We start from the raw sequence: 26,678 nt of genomic DNA, 5'->3' as shown, positions 1-26,678 counted from the left end.
TTTGAAAATCACATTTAAATTAAAATGGCTGATTTGACGCTGATTATCGAAACTATGATCCACATTAAAATGAAGAATGATACTAGAACATTGCAACTCTTGTCTTAAGTTATACAGAGGTGTTGGAATATTGACACTAGTCAAATCAGACTTTTAAGAGTCAAATTATAGTTCATATATATCGTATATATTGTACAACTGTGACTTTTCAATCAAAAAGTGCAACCAGAATAATATGCCTGCGAGTTGCTTAGGCCTGGTGCTTTTCAGGACCCCGCCAGTAGCCTCTTGAACTGAAGCAACAACCTGAATTAAAAAAGTACTTTCTAGTTAAAAATGGAAGAAATTATTATTATATGAACAGCAGGAAATTTTAGATGCAGATTTTCTATGCAATGACCTTTATTAAAATAGTGCTATCAGCGAAACAGCAGCATTCTAGCCACAGGGATGTAGGTGGCACTCTCAGCTTGTGTATCGTTGCATAGGATTGGGTGGTAAAGCATGGGATAGGGATAAGCTTAAGCAATGCACTCTTCTGCATTATAGTATCAGTCATAGTTTCCATAGTTACCATCCAATCTCGGCCATATTGCAGAACAATGAGGTCAAGGTAGGGCTAGCCTCTGATGCCGGTTCGGTTAAATGATTACATCACTTATGTTTCGTCCACCCTTTAAACCATCCCTCCAGTCACCAGAATCATATCGATATTTTGAGGCCTAGCTGCATGACAGATGTAATTCCATCTATTTTAAGATCGAGTTACATCTATCTTGAGCTGAGGCCTCAATTTGCTTATATCCCATCATATGGACAAGTAGACAGCAGCAAACTGAGCCTTGGTATTTTATGAGGTTTCATTTTTTCTAGGACTGTATGAGCATATTTTCAAGGCACTGAAAATGTATATAGCTCTGTTGTGCTTTTGATCTGACTTATATGATGACATGTTTGAGTGACTGTAGTGTAAGCATTTGTTTGTTAGATCTCCTTCAGATCGGCATAACAAGTTGTGCTGTCTGTTACATTTAGTGCCCAAATGAAATATCTTGCTGTTAAATAATTGTCTAATTAAACCTAATTTTCTGGAATTCTGCGTTATGGAATTGTTTAATTCAATGGCTCAGTTTGGCTGCTTTAGGATAACAAAATGCTTTTTTTGCAGTTTGAAAAAGCAACAAAGATAAAGCTTGTGTAAACTTTTGCTTCAATATTATTGCTATAATTGGTAATTTCATCCTGTTTGATGATGTTTCTTGGAGAAAATCAATGAACAAAAATGCTTCTGACAAATAAGTACAACCTTGGATGTCTTATGTTCAGCCTGTTTATATGTAATTTCTGCGTGTGATTCGTTTGAAAGACCTTGCATGATTTTTGCTTCACAAAATTGATTTTGCATCCTAACGAAAAGCATGTTTATTTCTAATTTCGTCTTACTTAATGTCTTCACACATTTACGGATAGCATATTCTCACACTGAATGATAAGCATGAAAAGACATAGATTAAGATTTTTAAATGGTATTACTATGATTAATGAGAGAGGTAGATAATTATAATGAGAGAGGTAGATAATTATAATGAGAGAGGTAGATAATTATAGAACTCAATTGTTTACCCGAATGTGTAGAATAGAGCTAATCACCCATCATTGTAATGTAGTGTTGTACGATGCCCATTTTAAAGTCCCGTTCAACTAACCCTTCATTTGAGTTCACCTAACATTTTGATCGCTCTTGCATAGTGAATGCTCAGGCTTTAAGATTTCTGCTACCAGTTTTAACCACTTGTATTATATAATATGCTGTTATGTATATAAATAGACCGGACATATGATTGATTAAGTCCGCTTCTTGTAATATGCTTTGATCTATAAAAATAGGCATTACATCTGTTTACTGAAGTTATTCCATGAATGGCAGTTATAGCCACGTGACTTGCTTAGTCAGCAATATTATATTAATAATGGACATGCTGGCATTAATATTCCTGGAATGGTGCATGAGTCAGCCAAGAAATCTAACCTTGACATAGCCATGTTGGTAAATCATTTATTTCTTTGTGTAACAGTTTGGGATCGATTGGAAAAAAATGCTGATAAGAATTTGCTTAACACAAGAATGGGTTCAAAAATATTTCCTTGACAGTGTTAATAATAGATATCACAAAATTTAATATTAATATTTTCCCTCACACAAATGGTAGGCTTTTGTCACCATGGCTACGCTGATATTGTAGTATTCTAATGCCACAGTGGTAAAGCTGCTTACTTACGTAAATTAAGACATCCAAAATTCTGAGATATCGTTGGGGATAAAGCATCCAGATTTGATTGAGTCATGTCCACAGTGTGTCTCAATGTGTATTAATCTCAAATATTAAAGTAATACAGTCTGGTGCTGATTTTAATACATCGGTTATGTTTCATTCTGGCTGAAGGGATTTTGATGTGGTCAGAGTTGGCCCAAAAAGAAAAGGAAATTCCCAGTCATATACAAGTAATTCTAACCTACATGAACCAAAAATTAAATTATTCTTTTAAAAAAAATTCCATCAATATACCAATCATACCAAATGTATCATGTAACTTTATCCTCAATGTCCACAATCAGGGGGTCCGGGCAGTGCATCTCAGTCGAGCAGTCACTCGACGCGTAGGCAGAACACCATCGACACAAGCAGCTCCGCAAAGGAGAACATCATCTCAGGGAGAAAAACTCCGTCATCAATGGAGTCGCCAAAGGTAATTGAATTGTCTCCCTTCCATAAGTCCTCTCAATCTCATCATGTGAACAGATAAGAAAAAACCTTGAGATTTCTTCATTCTTTGAAGATCAGCTTATTTCCGAAACCAAATCCCATCAGCAGGTGGTTGCCTTGATTTTATATGATATTATGATATTAAATGTTGAACTGTTAATAGCCCTATCATCATGTCAAAATGTTGTAAATCAAGATGACCTTTCAATATTACGTTTATTATGTCCGTGTTTAAAAAATAAATTGAATGTTTATCACAAAATCAAATTAATTTTTTATGAACTGGAGAATCATACTATTAATTTGGAAAAAGATAATACCACTAAAAAATATTAATCAGAATTATTGTGATACATTCGGTGACCATATTGGGCCTTTTATTGTTTGTAAAACGAAGTTTAATAGTCAGATTAAAATAAATGGTATGTTATTGTACATTTCAGATTAATTCAGCGAGTCCTGGTCGGGCTACTATTCCTAAGAAGCCGAGTTCAGCGACGCCGACAGGAAAGAACAGTGTGATACATAAAAGCGTTCCTCATCGGAGCGGAACATTTAGTCCCGGTGATAACCGTGTTCAGGCTCCCATAGATAAGACACCATCAAGAACTACGAATGGACAGGATATAAGGCAGTATGGGTTTTAACCATATTTAATGTGATGTTTTATATCAAGTGGTATTTCTGTTTGTTTCTATTTTTAGCTTGTTTGTTATCATGATAAAAGGATTCAAGGTATTCTCAAAGCCCGTTTGTTATCATGAGAAGTGGAGTTGAGGTGTTCACAAATCCTGTCAGTTATCAGGAGAAAAGGAGTTATGGTATTCTCATAGCATGTCAGTTATCGGGAGAAAAGGAGTTTATGTTTCTCATAGCCTGTCAGTTTTCAGGAGAAATGGAGTTATGTATTCTCAAAGCATGTCAGTTATCGGGAGAAAAGGAGTTAGGTATTCTCATAGCCTGTCAGTCATCGGGAGAAAAGGAGTTTATTTTTCTCATAGCCTGTCAGTCATCGGGAGAAAAGGAGTTTATGTTTCTCATAGCCTGTCAGTCATCTGGAGAAAAGGAGTTTATGTTTCTCATAGCCTGTCAGTCATCGGGAGAAAAGGAGTTTATGTTTCTCATAGCCTGCCAGTTATTGGGAGAAAAGGAGTTTATGTTTCTCATAGCCTGTCAGTTATCGGGAGAAAAGGTGTTTATTTTCCTCATAGCCTGTCAGTTATCGCGAGAAAAAGAGTTTATGTTTCTCATAGCCTGTCAGTTATCGGGAGAAAAGGAGTTTATGTTTCTCATAGCCTGTCAGTTATCGGGAGAAAAGGAGTTTATGTTTCTCATAGCATGTCAGTTATCGGGAGAAAAGGAGTTTATGTTTCTCATAGCATGTCAGTTATCGGGAGAAAAGGAGTTTATGTTTCTCATAGCATGTCAGTTATCGGGAGAAATGGAGTTGGGTATTCTCATAGCATGTCAGTTATCGGGAGAAAAGGAGTTGATGTTTCTCATAGCATGTCAGTAATCGGGAGAAAAGGAGTTGATGTTTCTCATAGCATGTCAGTTATCGGGAGAAATGGAGTTAGGTATTCTCATAGCATGTCAGTTATCGGGAGAAAAGGAGTTTATGTTTCTCATAGCCTGTCAGTCATCGGGAGAAAAGGAGTTTATGTTTCTCATAGCCTGTCAGTCATCGGGAGAAAAGGAGTTTATGTTTCTCATAGCCTGTCAGTCATCGGGAGAAAAGGAGTTTATGTTTCTCATAGCCTGCCAGTTATCGGGAGAAAAGGAGTTTATGTTTCTCATAGCCTGTCAGTTATCGGGAGAAAAAGTGTTTATTTTCCTCATAGCCTGTCAGTCATCGGGAGAAAAGGAGTTTATGTTTCTCATAGCCTGCCAGTTATCGGGAGAAAAGGAGTTTATGTTTCTCATAGCCTGTCAGTTATCGGGAGAAAAGGTGTTTATTTTCCTCATAGCCTGTCAGTTATCGCGAGAAAAAGAGTTGATGTTTCTCATAGCCTGTCAGTTATCGGGAGAAAAGGAGTTTATGTTTCTCATAGCCTGTCAGTTATCGGGAGAAAAGGAGTTTATGTTTCTCATTACCTGTATGTTGTCAGGAGAAAGGACTTGAGGTTTCTCATTTAGTTGTCACTAGGGTTAAGCAAGTATCACCTGTGCCATAAATGCTAAAACTTAAAAAATGTTCCAAGATATTTACATAAAACTTTGTTCACATATTACTAGTTACGATACAAAAAAATGTGTAACAAGGCACATAACTTTTGCCTCAATAATTATAGAGATAAGTCCCTTGATTGACTGAGAAAGGGGATGAGTATTTGTGTCCGTTAATGATGCTGTTATATTTTCATCTAGCATTGTTAGCTCAGATGCAAATGCAAGGAACAAAGGGGATTTCAGAAACACTTGTTTGGAAATTGAAATTAACCAGTATCTATTTGGGTTTTGTTGGTGTGCTGATAAGAATACTTAATGTGTTTGTTGAAAGTTTGACTGACTGCAATGCTTGTGAAATTTTTAATTGCTCAACAATGCCTGTGGTAACTGAATTTAAATTATTATTCTGCAATGAATGAACACATTTTGTGTTATATCTGAGCTATTAATAAGTATGTATACCAATTTATCATATTTTTGTGGTTTGACAATCAACTTATTGTATTTTTAATATATAACTTATTACAAAATCAATTTTCAAAGTTATACTTGCATGGTGGCTGTTCTCCATTCAAACAAAAGTTATCATGGTATTTCATGTTAACATTTCTTTCATCGTCCTATTAAACATGCTACATTTCTTAATCAGTGTATTAAACTTCTCTCATTTCTTGTGCTTGTTTCTTCCATCACTCACAGTCTAGTGTTTTTTCACCTCTCTCTTCTAGAATGACAAACTCCACTAATGCCTCTGACATTAAGTCCACAAATCGTGATGTGGCGCGTCCAAAGCATGTGAAATCTGCGAGCACGTCTCATCCACGAAATATGGAGTTACCTCCTCTTGAAAGTGATTTTAGACCCACGTAAGTCACTAAGTGTGCCACTGGTTTGATTTGTGTGTCCCAAGCTTGCACTGTTGTGATGCACGAGATATAATCAAAAAATTTGCTATGTATATATCTCCATGTATCGGTTTGTATATAGGGAGGTTGTGAAACAAGATGTGTACATGTATGTGTATGTGTAGTTGTATGTATAGCTACACATACATATAAAGGTTGCATTTGGGAGTAATAGTAGTTTGCAAAATTGCACATGTATGTGTAGGCTCCCTGATCATTCCTTTGATAAATCATGTTGCTCGTGCTATCATACATTACATTGTAAGCTTGTACAATGTACACATGCCTGGATGACGTAGTGCACATAAAGTAGCCCAAATGTACATGTTTATGTACAATTGGTGTTTTGCAACCTTTCAAATGATTGTGACTTCATTACCACCGTGAGATAGAAAGTATTATTCCACATAAGAACATGGTAGTGTTTTGTTTTCGGCTGACTTTATGTAAACATTTCACCTTTATTTGATTTCTGCTTACATGATAGCATTGCATCTTGTTTTTCAATCTTTTGGATTTGCTTTCAAACTTATAAAGTATGTGCCTTATTTACTGATATGCATTCTGTCAATTTACTGATATGCAGATCATGACAAGACCTACATGTATTTATTTGTTAATATTATAAAATGTTTTTCTTAATCATTACTCTTAGTAAGATGACGGCTTGCTGGACAGGAAATTAATGAAATGAAAGTTGAAATCCAATGCATAAAATATGCAAAGTCTCGTTTTTTTATCAGTTTTAGAAAACTTGTTTAATAAATTCAATATATAATGACCACTCATGCAATATTCTCAATTGAAAGCATAGGAAGCTGCATGTATCTTCATTCATACCACTCATGTTTCAGCACTGCCCCAGGGAACCCCTCTGTGCCTATCTCGCCAGCCGCCCGGCCCTCGAATCCACCTATCCTGAGCCGTAACATCCAGAGTCGCAGCACATTCCACGGAGGGGTTGTTCGCGATCGACGAACACCCGGCTACAACAACCCTGTACCAGGATACTCCCAGGATACATCCACAATGAATGCAACTGGCCGATTCTCTATCTTTAACAAGCTCACTTCGAAATTTAGTCGAAGGTATGCTGCTCTTGATTGGTTTACATATGTTTCTCAGCCCTCCAATTTTAGTTGTGCTCTGTGGTAACAGGTGTTTGTGTAACTGTAGCCTAGCTTGTTGTGCAAAACAGTGTTGGGACTTAATTCAAACAATGATGTTCACTTGCGTAACCTAGATACAAGCAAAACACTCGCCCCAATTTTTTCAAAACTTTTTGATTATTACAAAATCAAGCTCAGAAAACTATTGTTGCTTTGGTATGAATTAGGAAATATTCTTCTTTTAAAGAGAAAAGAGACATTATAAACAAGAAGCTTTATACAAGATAACACAAAATAACTTGTGCTAAAATCTAATGTAAGTAACTGATTAGGCTTAATTAAATAAGATACTTAAGCCAATAGATATTTAAGAAATGGGGGCCCTGTGAACAATTTATTGGCTGTCGTTTTTGCAATAATTCTGCCAGGAAGGGACGAGTGTGGGCAATAATTATAGTGCCACCATCTGATTCACTTGTTTTACATATTGGCATGAGCGGAGTCACGTGACCAGCCTACGTTAGCATATGCCATTGTTGTATGAATGAAGTTGGCCCAGTACAATGTGAAGAGAGATACATGATTGGTGAATGGAAATTGGCATGAAAATCATTAATGGTTATGGTAGTAGAATATAATAACCGTCATTTTTCCATTGCATGGTACTTTTTAATGATCAGTGTGTTTTTTCTGACACCAAAGCGGCCCCATTCCCAGTGCCAAAATACGAAAAAAAATCCCAAATGAAAAAAGGAAATTCCCAATTTGTTTTTACAGTAAAAAAACATTTTGTGTTAAATAATTGATGCTTTCTAAAAAAAGAACTCCTCTGTCCACCTCATATAGCATTCTTGGGAAAATAAGAATTGCTTATTTTAGTCACAATAACAGATTTTTCCCAATCTGGAATGTCCTCACAAGGGATCAGGATATATGGTGGAGAAAAAAAAACACTGATGATTAACAGTACATGAAAGTCCAAAGACATACAGATATAAAGCCCTTTATCTCGATAAAATCTTTGTCCTTCTTAGATAATAGTATGCTGCAACGTTTAATTTTTTTATTTATAATGAGGTTTTAACATTTATCTTGTTTAAAAACATTAACTAAACCTCAACTCTATTGTGTATAATCATCGTGTGTCTGTCTCTTGGCTTCCACCCTTAATAATGTCATTCTATTACATTTTCTTTAAAATGTCAATGTGTTTCCGGTGCATGCTCTCAATCCCTCCATATCATTAGCCCATCTTGTCTGTCTTACAACAAAAGGTGAAGGTATTGTCATAAACTTGGTGCCGGCATGTTCATCAGCATGCAAACATTTGAATGTTGGCCTTTGAATGTTGTCCGCATCTTGAAAAACATCCGACTCATATGAAACTTGGTACACATGTTTGATTTGTCAATATGAACACAAAAACAAGACCCATAACTCTGGCAAATGGATGTTGTTTCATCATTAACATGCCGAAACTTTTATGTTGGCATTAACTTGAAAATTGTCTGATATTAACATGAAGTTTAGTCCACAAGTTCACTTAAATAAAATGCATACAAAAGCAAGACCCACAACTCTGGCTAAGATATTTGTCAAGTTAGGCTAACTTTGAAAAACAGACATGTGTTTGCAACCAGTTGTGATGCTCTTGTTTTTGTGTGTTGGGAGGTTCATGAGTTTAATTGCACAGTGAAATGGTGGATATATAAGTAATTGCTTGGAGGATGATCATTCTGATAATGAACATGAATGTTTAGACAAAATGTCATGATTGAATATAAGGTTCAAAACATTTGTGTGTAGTAAATATTTGCTTTGGAGCAAGTTTGTATTGTTTTGTCGCTTTTACAATGCTATTGTTAAGAGATGTTGAAACTTGTATACATATAGGTTTTATTAAATTGATTTATTGTATAAATGTCAATGCTTCAAACTTATTCCATGGACACCTTTTGTAAATATCTAATGTTTGAAAAGAACAGGAATTCTTAAACTAAATTGCATGATTAAACTCTTGCATAATTTATGATGAAATTTAGCTAAAAATATCAGATCAAAAAGCTGTTTTGGACTGGCACTCTAAATAATTTTCTATTTTTTGGAAAAATGATATTTTCAAAGTCTGATGGAGATTTTCTTATTATATGAATTATTTACAATAATGTATTATTGTTTGACATATTGCCAGAGACAGTGGAGAAATGATACCACGCAGGTTAGTTTTCCCCCACCCCTTTTCCCCAACCCCCTCACTGCTGCAGTGGAATAAAACATTCACACACACACTTACACCCACCCATCCTCCCACACACACTGACAAAATCAAAGTCCACAATCACATTCACTTTACCTAGTAGCCGAACTAACTAAGTTACCAGAGGTCATTGTTCATGAAAGTTATATTTTGTGTCACAGCTCCTTTCGGTGAGATATGTAGTGGCTTCACAACATTTTCATATGTAGGTTATACCTTTACCCTAATACTGGCCCCCTATTTGATACATGTATAACTTGTGTCCATCACCCTGCTGAATAATCAATTATATTTCAGTGACACTCAACAGGTTTTTTCCCAACTTTTAAGCCGTAATTGTGCCAAATTCTCAATTCCAAAACGACCATTACCACACGAGATATATTTCTCCTCGTACACAACCACAATTTCCCATTCACTACACACAATCCAATTTACAATTTCGTACTTGTCCAGCTATTTTACAATGTCTGATGTAACTGATATATCCATGTTACAAGCCTGTCTATGTAACAAAGGTTAATATCCATGTTACTAGCATGGCTATGTTACCAATACTGATATCCATGTTACAAGCCTGTCTATGTAACAAAGGTTAATATCCATGTTACTAGCATGGCTATGTTGCCAATACTGATATCCATGTTACAAGCCTGTCTATGTAACAAAGGTTAATATCCATGTTACAAGCCTGTCTATGTAACAAAGGTTAATATCCATGTTACTAGCATGGCTATGTTACCAATACTGATATCCATGTTACTAGCCTGGCTATGTAACACAGTCTGAGGTAACTGTTATCCATGTTACAAGCCTGGCTTTGTAGCAAAGACTTATATCCATGTTACTAGCATGGCTATGGAACCAAGTCTGATTAAACTGATATCCATGTTACAAGCCTGGCTATGGAACAAAGTCTGATAAAACTTATACCCATGTTACAAGCCTAGCTATGGAACAGTCTGATAAAACTGATATCCATGTTACAAGCCTGGCTATGGAACAGCATACAAACCATATCCCCGGCGGGGGGAAAAATCCCCCGGAATTTCGACCCATCCCCTGGTCCCCCGCCGGGGGATCCATATCCCCTGGAATTAAAAAAAAAATAAAATATTATGTTTTTGTTTTTTTTCAAAACTTGCTTAAGGTTGAAAGTGGAAAGCATCAATAATATTATGAGTGTGAAATTCCATGAAGGACCATGATGACTAAGTCCATAAATTATTGTAATTTGAGTGTATTTCTGTATTTAATCTTATATTATAAATGCAGATAATGCGCAAATTTTCGTCACGTAAAAATCCCCTAGTGTAATATAAAAATCCCCTGGACTTCAAAACAAAATCCCCTGGGAAGCCTCTCAGAAATATGGCATGTATGGAACAGTCTGATAAAACTGATATCCATGTTACAAGCCTGGCTTTGTAGCAAAGACTTATATCCATGTTACTATCCTGGCTATGGAACCAAGTCTGATAAAACTGATATCCATGTTACAAGCCTGACTATAGAACAGTCTGATAAAACTTATACCCATTTTACTATCCTGGCTATGGAACAGTCTGATAAAACTGATATCCATTTTACTATCCTGGCTATGGAACCAAGTCTGATAAAACTGATATCCATGTTACAAGCCTGTCTATGTAGCAAGACCTAATGTCTATGTTTCTTGCTTGGCTATGTAACGAAGTCTGATGCTACTTATAACCATGTTACAAGCCTGACTATGTAACAAAGACTTATATCTAAGTTACTAGCCTGGCTATGTAACGCAACCAACTATGCAACAAAGCCTGATATCCATGTTACTAATGCTGGTCTTGTGGACTTTGGCTAACCGCTGCACAACATTATTACAAATACCAAATCATCTTATACACATTCACTGCAGCAAGGGGTGTAGGTTTCCATACAGATCTGTAGGAATTGTGTACACACTGTACATTAATTTGGGAATATGTTCTAATTTAGTGCTCTTTTAGATGAATTATATGTGTATTTTGGGTGTATAGGATCTTGTTCGCTTTGTTTCTGATGCAGTATTTTGCTTTCCTTGTTTCAAGTTGGGGGCTTCAGTCTTGGTGACACACTTATAGCAATTCTCATTTATCTATTTTGGATGTTTCAATGCGCAGGCTTTACAATATTTTTGAATATTACTGTCAGTTGTTGAAATAATTTTCGTTATATGAAATAGCAACAAATATTTGACTAATATATTATACCCTTTAAATTTAGAAGTAGCCTGCCTTAGTGAGTCTTGATGAAACGATTGGTCTATGCATCGCTAGTGTTGAATCGGTTAGCTTGTCTGTTTTTTGTAGCCGTGCAGTTGTTGTCTGCACAGACATGGGAAAGCCCTTTCCTTCTGTTAATTGGCTTAATTACTGTCGGAGATATTCACATGAAACTTAGTATAAATGTCATCAGTGATGACAATACACATGATTATTAAAAAAGCCCATAACTTTGATGCAATGTTCAAAACTCTGTTAAAAGTTAACAAGGTTGATTTGTCATTGTTGTCAACTTTAACCATTACTGCACTGGAAGTTGAATGGATACACTCTTGATCTGCTGTGTTTCTAACAAGATTTGAGACAACTGTTTCAGCTGTATTACTTATGCAAATATAATTCAGCACATCATAAAATATTTTACATTTTAAGTTTTTAACAACGATGCTGTTAACACTGTTGTTAACTTTAACAAGGTTCTGAGAATCATGTTAAGTTTGAATCAATGAGAGAAACAGACAGGTGTTGGCATCCGATTGCATTGCTCTTTTTAACACCTTCTGCCTGGGCTGCTTCTTACTGATGGAATGAAAATAAAACTTTTATAATGGTGACAGAAAGGCAATCTTCGCTTATGAACGTTGTTGAAAGCAAGGCAGAATTACTGAAAATGCATAAACTTACTGAAAATTGCATGAATTATACAAAAATTGCATGAATTTGAAACTAGATAAATGAAATTTAAGAATTAAGTTACTATTAAAATGTTATAAATAAGAAAAAAGTCAATAAGTAAACCGTTAATATTTTTAAAAATTTACTACTGTTTCATCATGTTGGTTGAACCTCCTAACATTATTGTTGTGTTCTATTGTGTGTGCATTTGTGTGCTACCTTTTCTGTTTTTAAATACAAGAATAGCATGGCTGTTTCACTAACATAACACTGGATAAATAAACAAATTAAAGAAAACATCATAATTGAGATTGTGTGATCTGTAATTATTGGTATTTTTTCAGAGAGGAAAATAACTTGCATGGTTTACCAAAGAGAAAATATTAACATTGCATGTTGTGTGTCTAACTTGTCTGATTATTATTTCTATGCATCATGGAATGTGGTTTATTAAAGGTAAAGTTGAACATTGTTTAAATTAACTTTTTCTTTAAGATTAGTGAATTTCTTTACCTTCTAAAAATGAATTTAAATATTTCTGTGAAATATTTATGATTATATCTAATACAACTTAAATATACATGTTTTAAATAACAGTATTATTGTAGCAGTGTGTGTTTTGTATACATTGTATATGCTTTATTCCTGTACTAACAAAATATTTTGGTCCCTCCCCAACTTTGGTTAGCTCTCAACTGTAGTCTGGTTATAGCAGTGTTTTGTAATTTGGGTTTTTAAAGAGACAAAATCACATATTTATAAATGTTCTTGTTGATAAATATGCGAACATTGATTAATGAGATAGTGTTAGGCTTATGACACCTTTCGAGAAGTAGTATATATCACGCTCCTTTGAAGATACAAAAACACATCATTGAGTTATTTTCACAAAATTAGCTTTCCAAAAAAAGAACAAAATTTTAAACATGCAGGAAAAAATTAGAAAAGTTTTAAACAGATATTCAGTAAATTACTTGTGATTTGCAGTTGAAAAGGCTTCTGTTTATTTGTTTAAGGATAGGTTGATATTTGTTGGTGTGCTTGACATTATTTCAGTACAAATTTGGTTAAATTATCATTGAAAAAGCATGGAATTGTTAGGCGTGTCAGAATGTGTTAAGTTTGATGTTAGTTTGATGAAAACATCGTGAATAAGTTGTTAAGAACAGTCCATTCCTATTAACACATATAATTGATACCAATACTCATTGTTATACACATATATATTTATATTATCTAAATTAACTTGACATCACAAATTGATTAATTTAACACTCTTAATGAAAGATGCCTTTCAGATTCAAATTATACTTATTTTTTAGTCACCCATAATGTATCACAAAAATATTTGTGTGTCTGTGCTAGAATTATACATAGTCTTGTACATTCTATATCTAGAATATGCAGCTAAGCTAGTACCCAGACATTTTATCATAGTTTTTCATAAATGATAGTCACATTCCAAGAGAACTTAGAATCCCAAATACCTGAATTATAAGAATCCCAAATTCCCGAATTATAAGTGTATACATGTCATATAAACTATATGCATGATCACATGATTATATGCATGTGCTTGATAGAGCAGTTCATTGACCTAACATTGACTTGATCACGCAACTTGTGGAAATGATAGTATTGTAGAATAATGAAAAATGCCTTGTTTTGCAATTATCATTATTTTTCAACCCATGTCATACCATATTTTTAGGTTCATTGCATTTCAACCTTGAACTTTCCGTCAAAAAATATATATATTGAGAAAAGTTCTGTTCAAATTTTATATATGGGAAGATTAAAAGATCTTCTATTCGAAACATGGGAACATACAAATGATTCTTTTTCTCTCCAAAAAGTCATGTTATTGTCATAATCCTGGTATGGCAAAGGTGACTTACACTGTCTATTGTTACCATGACAAGGAGAGCTGACCAATAACTAATCCTGTCCCCTGGTTCTAATTTTCAGCAAATTGTTCCGCAGGTCCATTAATGAGGGTCAGCGCGAGGGCGGCGGTGGGATTAGTGGAGTTCACGGGGGCAGTACCCCGACCACAGGCATTGAGGGGTCTGTGAAACCCCGATCGCTCCGTTTCACGTGGAGCATGAAGACGACGAGCTCCATGGATCCCAACGATATGATGAAGGAAATACGCAAAGTTCTTGATCAAAATAACTGTGATTATGAGCAGCGTGAAAAGTTCCTGTTGCTTTGCGTACACGGGGACCCTAATACAGACAGTCTCGTGCAATGGGAGATGGAAGTTTGCAAGCTGCCCCGCCTATCACTCAACGGAGTACGCTTCAAGCGAATTTCCGGGACTTCCATAGGATTTAAGAACATTGCATCAAAAATTGCCAATGAATTGAAGCTATGATGTTATCTGACAAGATAATCATGTAGATTTTACATTATCATGAGATTTTTTATATTTAAAAAAAAAGTTGGGCGACGGCTTATACTACTGAATTTAAAGACTTTGTCGTTACAGTGCCTCGGTATAATATTGGGCATTTGTTCATGCAGAGTGTATTGTTATCGCAGGTGTGTGGCCTGTGGAATGTGATCTAGATGTTCAATGTCAGGAGATGAATTGGTTCCTGTGTTCTGATAATGGCCCTATGGTGGGGGCCAAGGTATCATTATGTTCATGTCATTGTGACAAGGTGGTCTGTTGTCCTTAAGTACTTGTAAAATATCTGTTTTGTGTGCACTGGGTTATGGAAAACATAATTGTACATGTGTGTTGGCACACCTTAGTGTTCATTGTAAAGTGCACAGAAAGCAGGTTTCATCATTTGTTAAAATATTTCACTACTGTGGGTTTTGATCAAAGTTGTGCCAAGGAGATGACAATGTAACTTGTAAGCACTATATTTTCAAGGTATTTCAAGGGCACAGACATAGAATATAGGCAGGGTACCATACTTTTAGTCACAAAAATGGAATAAGGCCCCTAAAGCGCTAACAACTTGGGGGAGTAGCACTCAACAATTTTGGGAGAGTAGCACTCAACAACTTTAGAGTTGAATGTGTACACTTGTGATTCTGTTTCTCACGTTGTGGTGTTATTTATGTGGAATCATGGTATCCAGTCACTGTTAATTATTACTGATCAGTGTTTCTGACTTTATTTGTATAAAGTGTACATATTGTGTAAAATAATATATATCTAGTGATTTATTTTCCTTCATGGAAAATTGACCTTAGTAATGAAAGATGTTTTCTTTACATAAATCATGTGCAGATACAGAGTTATTGTACATTTTAGTATACTATGTTTTACAAATATTGACACAGTTTGCATGCATTATATCAATCACCTATATTGATAATAGTAAATACTAATGTATCAATATATATTAGGACTTTTAAATTTAATATTTGGGTGCTCAATAAGACATAAGTTAAAGCAGTGAAGTATTGTTGCAAAACTAGCTTAAGTTTAATCTTTTACTAAGTTAAACTTAGTTTAGTAAAGCATTAACTGCTTGTATGATACGCAGTCAAACTCAGAAGTGAGCCTTTATGTTGAATTAGCTGTCATATATTACTGAAATGCTCATTATTTGTGCATAAGTATTTTTCGTTTGTCTCATAAAACAAATCAAAAGAAATTAGGCAGAAAATATATAACTGAAGTCTATTTTAAAGGTGCTTCAAGCAAAATAATTGATGCGGTTAAATGCTTTGCCTGTGTCAGAAAAATAAGCCCATCTTGCGCATAATCCTTGAAATCTTCCCCTTAGCTACTTGACAGTGTATATAATCATCTTCAATGTTCTGTTTTGTTTTGATTTTCACAACTTTTGGTTATTTCGAAAGATTGCAAGAACCAAGTTTCATTCATCAAGAATTTTTCTATTGTAAAGTTTTGTGAATAATGTTTTCCTGAATAGTTATTGTCTATAAATATTTTTAGAGAGAAAAAGCTGTTTCATTGATAATTGAAACACTTGTTAGGTGATACAATTATTGAAATATTTTCTTCATATTAAATCTGTTATCTTTGATGTAAGTCTTAAATATGCAACCCGAGTATATAACAGTTAACACTACTATAAATATATATTTTGTTTCGTAAAAAGGTGTTTAAGTGTGTTTCCCAGTTGTAAATGTACCCAGTGCTTGCAAACTGTCCATTCTGTGCTATATAATAATGTGATATGTTACACAAAGTCTCCTGTATGGTAAGCCATCTAGATTAAGTGTCAGCATTAAATAGCACATCTATAGTCAGCATTGAATACCACATCTAGAGAGTAGAGTCAGCATTGAATACTGTATCTAGATTCAGCATTGAATACCACATCTATAGTCAGCAGTATTCTATAGTCAGCATTGAATACTGCATCTATAGTCAGTATTGAATACTGCATCTAGTGTTGGCATTGAATACTGCATCTATAGTCAGCATTGAATACCGCACCTATAGTCAACATTGAATACTGCATCTAGTGTTGGCATTGAATACTGCATCTAGAGTTGGCATTGAATACATCATCTAATGTTGGCAGTGAATACAGCATCTAGTGTTGGCATTGAATACTGCATCTAGTGTTGGCATTAAATACAGCATCTAGTGTTGGCATTGAATACAGCATCTAGTGTCGGCATTGAATACTGCATGTAGTGTTGGCATTGAACACAGCATCTAGTGTTGGCATTGAATACTGCATCTTGTGTTGGCAATGAATAATGAGGCAACTTCCAAAATTGAACCACATAAGAAGCGTGATACTACTGACATTATTTAGATGGCTTGTCAGGGTAGACTTGAAGCAGATCATGCAATTTGAATTATATTTTTTAAGTTTCAGCTTGATATACCTGTTAATGTTTGTTGCAAGAAGAATCAATTTAATTTTAGATACAGATGATATAGGGTTTTAGCAAGGTTTCAAAAACGACAGGATAAGCTGAAAGAAGGGAGAAAAAGCATATCATATTGGGCAATGAAGAACTTAAACGTTATGTATCTAATGTTTGAATTGGTTGAATTGCAGTAACATAATGTTTCAACTACCAGATGGGAGCCGTGGTAGTCAAGGGCAGGGTGCAGTACCCTTCCATTACTCTATAGCTGAAATGCTAATATGTTCTTGGATGTTTTTCAGTGGCTTTGATTCTTGGCAAACTTAAAATTTTGTTCTTCATTGCATGATCTGTCTCTACATCTTGTGATGAAGCATTATGAACAAATTGATAAAAAATCTTTTATTACTAACATATTGGGCATCCATATTGTTTTAACGTTTTAGTTTATATATTTATTCAAGTAATATTTCCTACAGTTATGGTCTAAAATCATTTTAAAATCGTTCAAGTTATGTAACGCTCTTACCTGATTATTTTGTTAAAAAATCTTCAAAAAGCATTGGAATTTTTTGGCGAAAGTTAATAATTTTCTTCTTTATTTATAATATTTATTTTGTTTGTCTTGGAATAATTTGAATCATGACAAACAGAAATGGTCTTACAGTATAATCACCAATAATCAGTTTTGGGCATTTCATGAAATATATTTAGCACAAAAAATATGCAAATTGCTTTAAAAAGTACCCATGACCTTATATACACATCAAGTCATGGGAACGCAGTTCTGTTTTCAGTATAAAGAAATTATGACATCTTATTTTACTTTTTTTCCTTGCATCATATTAACTGTAAGACCTTTTTTGCTTGTTGCGGTTCAATTTTTTAACTATAAGTTTGATAAAGGTTACATAACCTTCTAATCTTATTTTCTGGAAGCGTCTCATGCATTCTTCATTTTTCCTTCACATAAGTTTTTACATGCAATAACTCTTATTCCTGATCTATATGTGTCACTCGATGATGCAATGACAAAATAAATATGTGACAAAACCTGTGTGTTTGTTTTAGCTTATTTGTTATGTGGAAAAAGGCAAGGTATAAGAGAGGTTGGGAAATCAGACGTGTACATGTACATGTAGTTACATGTATGTTTTACAGTTGTCATTGCAATTTAAAATTGTTTGCAAAATCAATCTTTTAACTTGAAAATGTAGCCTCGCTCGCATAAATCACTTCTCTATTTATCTCATGCTATCATACATGTCATTCTAAAAATTGTACTATGAACATGTACCTGAATATTTACAAAATCTAGCCCACACATTAATGTACAAAGAGCGTTCCCCATTACTTAGCTATTTTTATTACCGTCATGTCGTTGTCAGCAGTTGTGCAAAAACTTGGGGCATAACTTAAATAAGTTTTCCCTTGACATAAAATATGAATTTGATGACAGGGCATTATGTTTACCTATGGTCATTTCTCTGGCTAGACTAGCTTACATAATTTTTGGTTGTGTCCTTACTTTAAACTTATTTAATTTTACAACGATTATTGAACAACCTATTGCAACTTACATTAATCACTCTCGTTGGCACGATGTTGCGCAAGAGTGTCATCTTGTGTTGTGGGGGAAACAGGAGTACCCAGAGAAAACCCACTTGTCTTGCTTGGTGACCACTTACCAAACTCACGTGCTCCCATCCAACCCGGTTGCCTTGGTGAGAAGCGGGCTCCCTAATTACTGCGCTAACCAGACAACCTTTTGCAGACAGAAAAAATATAAAAGCATTGGCATCTGCCTGCAATGCTCTTTATAGCTCTTAAATGATTGACCATCTTCAGTAATTACCATATGTGCTCCTTCAGTGGGTTCACCAGTGCTCTGTGGTAAGCCTCTAGTGAGTCGGTGGTGGGGAATTGCTCTGGTAAGTTCCCAAGAGAGGAATGCCAGTAAATGTCGGCATGCAGGAGGGCACAAAGAATTTCAGAGGGACCTCTGGTGCTTATGGTTGAGGGATGGTAGAATGTACAACAAATATGCTAGACCATGTGCTATCCTGAAGACCAGTGCGAGTGGCGTTTTTGTACAGTTTGGAAGCCGAGATCACTCACCATCTTACTGATGCTACCTAGTAGGTATGACCTGTAATCACCTTTGACAAACCAAGCAGCACGCCGTTGAACAGCCGCAGTCTGGTTAATGTTGGTTTGGGTACCATGTTGATCCCACATATGTTCTGACATACTGATAGATTGGCCTCACTAGGGAGTGGTAGCTGTGTTTTCACATTCTTTAGACAACTAGCAAAGATTCTTCTCAGAAGGGCTACAGTGTTGTTAACCTTCTTTACTGTAGCTGACACGAAGGTGTTCTGGGACAGGTGTTCTGACACGTCTTTATTATTTGTGTACCACCAGGCTTACTAACATTTATCTTAAAAGGTTATTTCTAGTATAACATTTCTATATATTGTTATTTCCCTGAAAGTGGGCATATTTAAATTGCACCGTCTGTCCATCATTGCGTCTGGCTCAATTTGTCGTCTCCAGATGGTAAGATTTCAAAATAAATAGCCACATTTGTCTCTACCACTAAGGTCAAGGTCACATTAAGTGTTTGTTTACAATGGAATGCAGCAAATAAGGACAAAGAGTATAGGTGGTAGTGTGCAGGCTGTAACTTTCTCTTGTATAGACAGATTTTAAAATAGCTTGCCGCATGTGTTTGACATTCCAAGACGACATGTCACATGCATGACCTGTGTCCCTACCTCTTAAGTCAAGGTTACCCTTATTGTTTGTTAAGGTATTAGGTTCTTGTCTTGGCCAAATGTGTCTCTCTGGTTTAGTTGGCATAAGGCACAACAACAACAACACTGCCATATTACAGTGACTTAACATGGGTCTTATGTGGGAGCATTCATCACATGCAGTGACGGCCTTTGTTTAGGTATACACTACTTTAAAAATATATAACTCTTCCATTACTTTATCACTATGAAATTTAACACAAAAATTATATTACAAGAATCCACAAAACCAGTGATAGGTTCCCCTTGACCAGTAGATGACCCCTACTGTTTTTGAGATCAGACGATCAAAGGTTACAGTCAACACTCTTTGGATTCTTTGTAGATGTAGATGACTTATTGGTTTTTAGGTCAAAGGCCACAGGCAACTTTTTTTTAGCTTTTCCCATCGTCTTCCATGTGCTTCTGTCATAATGGCTTCAAACAACATCTCCTCCTCAACTGCCAAGCCAATTTAGATGAAGCTTCACTGGGATGTTACTTGGATGGCGCTCTTTCAAAATTGTTTAAAGAAATTAATTCCATGTAGAACTATAATTCCAAATATGGTCAAATTATGTCCCTAAGGTCAAAACTGGCAAGTTTCTTAAACACAGTTATACAGGTAAGTCTTCTGGTCTGGAACCAATAGGCCCAGGCCCTTAATATTTTGTATGTGACATCCTAAAAAGTTATAGAAGTTCTCTATGAATTTTGTTCAAATCGCCTCCCTAGTCACGCCCCGGGTTTTACAATTTTCCTAATATAATAAAAACTGAATCTTTTTGTCTGATATTGTGATATTTTGTATGTAGCAATATTTTGTTGTACTCTAGCAAGTTTGTACAAATCATGCCTCTGGGTCCAAACTGGCCCCACCACAGGATCACAAGTTTCCCTTTAGACTTTACATGTATATAAAACATGGTCGCATGATTTGATGTATTTATAATTTTGATAAATTGCTTATATGAATGTATTGGACCTTGACTATGTTTAGAAACATGTTTCGTAATTATATTTTGTATACGCATGGGCATTTTTGTCTAGATGTATTTGGAAATAAACTAAACTAAAACTATGATAAACTTTTTGTCTGAAACCACTATGCCCAGAACTCTGAAATTTTGTATGTACCATCATACAGTAGCCCCTGGGGACAAAACTTTCCATGTCCTGGGGTTCACAAGTTTCTTATTGACATGCATCGGGAAGTCTTTTTTTCTCAAACCACTATGTTCTCAGACATTTAATATTTTTTATGCTGCATCATATGATGACCCTTTTCAAAGTTTGTTGTTACCCCTGGACGGCATGTACATGTAACTCCCATAGAAAATATTGCTACCTGGACATCCTGCGCTCGAGCTGTTTATAGCGTAGGGTAAGAATACAGACTTGCGGTAAAACATCACTTTAAAAGGCTGCAACTTGATATATTCGCATATTTAACAGGAAACTAACTAATTAAAGATGTTAAAAGTATAACCCTTAACAAACTACAACGAAAGCGGTTCCGAACAGTAAGCTTTCTGCACTTCAAACCCGTAGCTGTACCGTCTTTGCAAGCGTAATTTATACCTACGATTTAATTGTTCGGTTGATGCAAAACCAATGCAAAACTGCCCGTGTATGGATCCTTTGCGGTTGTATGACGCCGCCTCTCCAGTAGTAAGTCCATGGTGATACGTCATAGTTTATACCAAATAGCTATTTGAAAATGTTAGTTCATTTTCAAATATTAGTAATGTCTCTTTCCAAAACGTCAGGCCCTAATGTTAAACCTACAGGAACTAATAAGCGGACTGCCAAGATCGAAAAAAAACACCATATAATTAGTTATTCTTTTTTACAAATCAAACAGAAACATCTATCGATTTTCAAAAAATATCCACAATCATCATCAAATTCACAGACTTGAATTTTGTCCCTGTTTGCCTAAACTATGTTTTAACCGTAGTTAAATATCATTTCTGACTGAAACGAAAAAAAATGGTATTTTTGTGACCTCCAAAAGTCAAAAATATTTACAACCTACATAATCTTTTCAAGCCTAAACGTTGAAATTTCAAACAAGATTGAAAAATAGCCTAACCTATCAAGACCGCCTCATATTTTTATGTAAACTGACACACCGTCATGGTCCGACTAATGTAAGTAAATAATAGTATAAATATGAACGTACAAGTACGTCACTGTGGCGGTAAATCCGCATTCAGCTGCTTTTATTAATTTCCAAATAGCAAACCCCCGTTTTGAAACATTTGACTGGTTAATGAATGTCTCGTTGAAGTATAAAAGCGCATTTTATGTTTTGGACATCACATATATTATATTCCTACTAGTAACCATGAACATGATGTGTGTTACTTCGTTGATAATTCTTGCTGCAGTGTGTGGAATAAATGCACGTATGCTCGTTTCTATTAAACTTTATCAAAAACATAAACATCAATAAAAAACGAATTTACTACTGTTTATAAATTTCGAGAAGATATATTTAAATGAAAAAAGTTAAATAAACAGGACTGTTATTGCAGCGTTGTCGATCACAAAGGAATTCAACAGACCCGAGACGAAACGGGTCCTTAAGTGTTGAACACGCATTTCATGTTTTATTCACCTTTGGATGATTTGAATTTTGTATTTTCATTAAAGAAATAGCAACCTACGGTGACGAGGAAGGTTCGGGCGTTCCATGTAAGTAGACGCTATTAAAGTTTTACTAGAAAATGTTATATGTAAATGAAAATGTGTTCTGATAATAATTATTTTCATTAGATTTGACGTTAGAATAACAGTTACTAGTACATCACCATATTTAAGCTTATGACGTAAACATTTCGGTGACAATTACAAATTTCATATTCAAAAAGAAACGTTTCATTATGAAACATTAATATGGTTTTGGTGGTTTTAATGCAGACTGGTGCCCTCGCGGAAGCCCAAGGATTTTTTGTAAAGCCAACCCTTGCACCGTGAACCGATGTCCAGCCTATCCAAGGGCAATTTGCAGGTATTGAAAATCAAGTTCTACTTGAATTAGTATAAAGTCGTTGAACAGAGGACATATATGGAAAAATACCCCACTATTCTCCGACGAGTGAGGCATGCCCCACCCCTACCGTACATGCATTTAGGCTTGCCCCGATGTTAATATCACATAGCGGATTTATTGAATAGATCAGCCCCTTTGCATGCTCCCATCCCGTCTTTTAATACCACAGAGTTACTCCCACCACTGTTAGGGGTGTATGTACTTATAATATAAATTATATTTTTCCAGAAATGACAACCCGTGCGAGCCTGCCTGTGAGGGGCACTTCTACATTGATGGCAGACGACTTACAGACGATCAGTGCCAAGGTGCGTGCTAGGCTGCTAGTATTTATGTTATTTATTTTGATAACTTGTGTTTATATAAACCAAAGACAACACCAACCTTGTTTTGCGATATGTTAAAAGGCAATTTTAGCGTCAAGTCAAACATTGTGTTGTTCACTGATTTAATCATATTTTATTGCTTGAAGATACATTAACGTAATAGTAAGATGACATGAAGTAAGTTCTTAATGATTAAGAACGCGCCGAATGCGCGTTGCGTTGAATTCAACAGACCCGAGACGAAACGGGTCCTTAAGTGCGTAAGTGTTGAAGACGCATTTCATGTTTTATTTACCTTTGGATAATTTGAATTTTGTATTTTCATTAAAGAAATAGCAACCTACGGTGACGAGGGAGGTTCGGGCGTGCCATGTAAGTAGACGCTATTACAGTTTTACTAGAAAATGTTATATGTAAATGAAAATGGGTTCTGATAATAATTATTTTCATTAGATTTGACGTTAGAATAACAGTAACCAGTACTACACCATATTAAAGCTTATGTCGTAAACATTTCAGTAGCTTTTCGGTTACAATAATACATAATTCCAAAAGAAAAGTTTCATTATAAAACATTAATACGGCTTTGGTGGTTTTAATACAGCCTGGTGCCCTCGCGGAAGCCCATTGGTTCGTTGTTTCGTCAACCCTTGCACCGTGAACCGATGTCCAGCCTATCCAGGGGCAATTTGCAGGTATTTAATATGAATTATCAAGTTCTACTTGAAATAGTTTAAAGACGTTGAAAAGAGTAGGACATGTGGAAAAATACCCCACTATTCTCCGACGAGTGAGGCATGCCCCACTACCGTACAAGCTTTTTTGTACCGCTTTTAGGCCCGATGTTAATAACACATAGCGGATTTATTAAATGGATCAGCCTCTTTATTGCTCCGTTGCATGCCCCCCCCCCCCCCCTCTTTTTTTAATACCACAGAGCTACCCCCACCACTGCTAGGGATGTATGTATTAAGATAAATTATATTTTTCCAGAAATGACAACCCGTGCGAGCCTGCCTGTCAGGGGCACTTCTACATTGATGGCAGACAACTTACAGACGATCAGTGCCAAGGTGCGTGCTAGTATATATGTTTATATAAGTACAAGTTATTGAAATGAATAACCAAACAAAAACAACAATTAAACAACCTTGTTTAGTGATATGCTACTGAGCAATTTTAGCGTCAAGTCAAACATCGTGTTTTTCACTGATGTAATCATATTTTATTGCTTAAAGATACATTTTCACAATAAATGTATGATGAAGAAAACAACAAAGAAACCGCGCAATAACAAAGGATGCTTATATGCACAATACAAACAGTGCGTGGCGGATTCTGTAAGATTATTAGAAACCATCATTATGACATGGTCGTTCTCGTACACCAGGACTATGATATACAACACATGTATTAAATATCTGATGAATGAAAAATTGAAAATGGATACGGTCCACATACCAATAAACGTTGAACGAGTTCGTGCGAGTTACACTTTATTTTTACTGGGATTTTGTTTGTTATAAAAACATTAAGGCATCTGCTAACAACCCCTTTTCGATTGCAGCACAAGGTGGCCCTATAGTTCCATGTAAGTACAACCTACTTTCAATAGACTGATTAACACGACTGTCCATTTTAGAAGACGTGTTTAAGCTTTTTTGCATACTTGGCAAGTCCATTTATTTAATTTTCAAATGCTTACCGTGATGAAGAACAATAAATGTAAACAAATGCTGATCGAATGGTTTTAAAATACCATTTTTACAATATTTTCCGAAAACGATTTTATTAAAGATACTTTAAGTCTGGATCAAGACGTTAGTGAAAATGAGCCCTATAGTCGTATTAAAGATCGTGTAGAGGTTTGAACTGGCGGGTCCATCATTAGGCAGAAAGAAGATGATACGATGGTTCCAACGACATCCATAACCATTGGCGAGTCCATGATTTGATGTTAGAGGGGGCGTAACTCAGGGGCGTAATATTTTAACTTGCGCCCCTTCCTCAGAACCAAAATTCACTTGGTTCAAAGTGTTGGCAGGGTTAGAGGGTACTCTCCCAAGAAACAGAAACCATTTCTAGTCCGAAATGGAGCATTTTGGGCGTATTTCTTTACTCTTTTTCTTCTATATTGAAATAAAAAGTAAACTTGCGCCACCGCCCCCGCCCCCCACCCGCCTCAATGCGCCTGTGATTTTATTCATCTTGATAAAAGAGAGTACCTTGGAAGTTCTATTTTACTGTATAACCAACAATGCATGTATTCCTGCCCTTGTATCAGAGATGACTTTTCTCGTTTATATACTTTATCCAGCCTGGTGCCCGCCGGGAAGCCCAGGAGTATTTTGTTTCGTCAACCCGTGCACGGTGAACACGTGCCCTGCATTCCCAAGTGCAAGATGCATGTAAGTGATCGTCAAAGAAATTCTTAACACCCAAAAATAAAGACAGTGAGAGCGGTCTATTTTAAGAGGCATCCGCCTCTTGCCGAAGAGTTTGGGGGTTCGAGGCGTCTTTCAGAACCATTTGAGCGAGTTTGTTTGTACCTTGGAGAGATTTTCAATAGTAATACTTCACTGATGAAAATCCGTACTAGATATACACAAAGAGTTTTGATAGAACGGTGCTATGGGTTCCATGGAAGGAACGGACTAGAGGGTCAACCATGTCTGTTGACAGCTGTTCACCCACTGTGTAAATAAAAAAAAGTTAACATATCCATCATTAAATTTTGAAAATGGTATTCGCAATGCACCAGTCAATTGTAACCACGCCCCCCCCCCCCAGGTCCGGGGGTATACCGGGGATAGCCGGGGAAAAGGGCCGTGTTTTTACTTTCCAGGTGCCCCCGAAGGGCCGGGTGACCGCGGTGGTTTTGTCATAGCGCCAAATTTAGCGGAGATTGGGCCTTATATAGAGTCTCTGGGGTGCGGGGGCATTTGGCCGGGGTTTAACCATCAGTTTGTCCCCGCAGGACGGGGATTTTACCCGAGGTTTGCTGGACCGAATGTCAAAGTCCCGGCTATTCCCCGGACCTGGGGACGTGGTTACAATTGACTGGTGCATAAATGCAGAATTTGTGATAAATGACGAGCGTACTAGGAAGTCCAGACTGAGTCTATTTTTTTTAAACCACAATCAAAACGCCATAAAATAGTCATGTTTGACATTCCTTATAGCATGTTATATGGCGTGGTTGACCTTTTTTCCTAAAACTCTGTCTTAGTGATCTATATAGCAATATATTTTACAAACTTAATAATTCGCTCACAACAAAAAGACATGATTAATTCAACGTAAAATGTGTCTTTGATTTGTATGTATTGTATGCCCAGATAAAACAAAAACTGCCATTTTTCAGAAACGACAATCCCTGTAACCCGGCCTGCGAAGGGAATTTCTACCTCCGCCGTCGGAAACTGACGGACGCAGAGTGTCAAGGTGGACCTCAGAACACCTATTAATTGAAAAAAGTCAACGCTCTCATCGATCTGTGTGCCTGATTTTTATTTTACTGCTCTGTGATAAATCATGAAATGAAATAAAAAAAAAAATACA

At 35.9% G+C, this 26,678-nt stretch overlaps 2 protein-coding genes across 9 annotated transcripts in view; both read left to right on the top strand.

Moving 5' to 3' along the window:
• Positions 1-17,995, top strand: part of LOC128209136 (MAP/microtubule affinity-regulating kinase 3-like) — a 52,284-nt gene extending 34,289 nt beyond the window's left edge. For 3 of the 8 annotated variants that reach the window (XM_052913021.1, XM_052913016.1, XM_052913017.1), the window contains exons 14-19: positions 2,618-2,748; positions 3,209-3,399; positions 5,663-5,800; positions 6,694-6,927; positions 9,140-9,166; positions 14,092-17,995. In XM_052913021.1, the coding sequence (XP_052768981.1) occupies positions 2,618-2,748; positions 3,209-3,399; positions 5,663-5,800; positions 6,694-6,927; positions 9,140-9,166; positions 14,092-14,500 (1,130 nt within the window). In that variant the 3' untranslated portion in view covers positions 14,501-17,995. Of the gene's footprint in view, positions 1-2,617; positions 2,749-3,208; positions 3,400-5,662; positions 5,801-6,693; positions 6,928-9,139; positions 9,167-12,467 lie in introns of all 8 variants that reach the window. The other 5 variants (XM_052913018.1, XM_052913024.1, XM_052913023.1 and 2 more) reach the window with 5 other exon arrangements.
• Positions 17,996-22,013: 4,018 nt separating this feature from the next.
• Positions 22,014-26,678, top strand: LOC128209529 (SCO-spondin-like). The gene is made up of 10 exons (XM_052913582.1): positions 22,014-22,144; positions 22,392-22,433; positions 22,659-22,749; positions 23,020-23,099; positions 23,448-23,489; positions 23,722-23,812; positions 24,111-24,190; positions 24,685-24,708; positions 25,435-25,525; positions 26,482-26,678. Exons 1-10 carry the CDS (start codon positions 22,084-22,086, stop codon positions 26,582-26,584), a joined length of 705 nt encoding a protein of 234 aa, XP_052769542.1. The 5' UTR covers positions 22,014-22,083; the 3' UTR covers positions 26,585-26,678.

The sequence above is a fragment of the Mya arenaria genome, chromosome 11 (assembly GCF_026914265.1).
Source record: "Mya arenaria isolate MELC-2E11 chromosome 11, ASM2691426v1".
Lineage (NCBI taxonomy): Eukaryota > Metazoa > Mollusca > Bivalvia > Myida > Myidae > Mya > Mya arenaria.
This window is presented reverse-complemented; position numbering and strand designations above follow the sequence as displayed.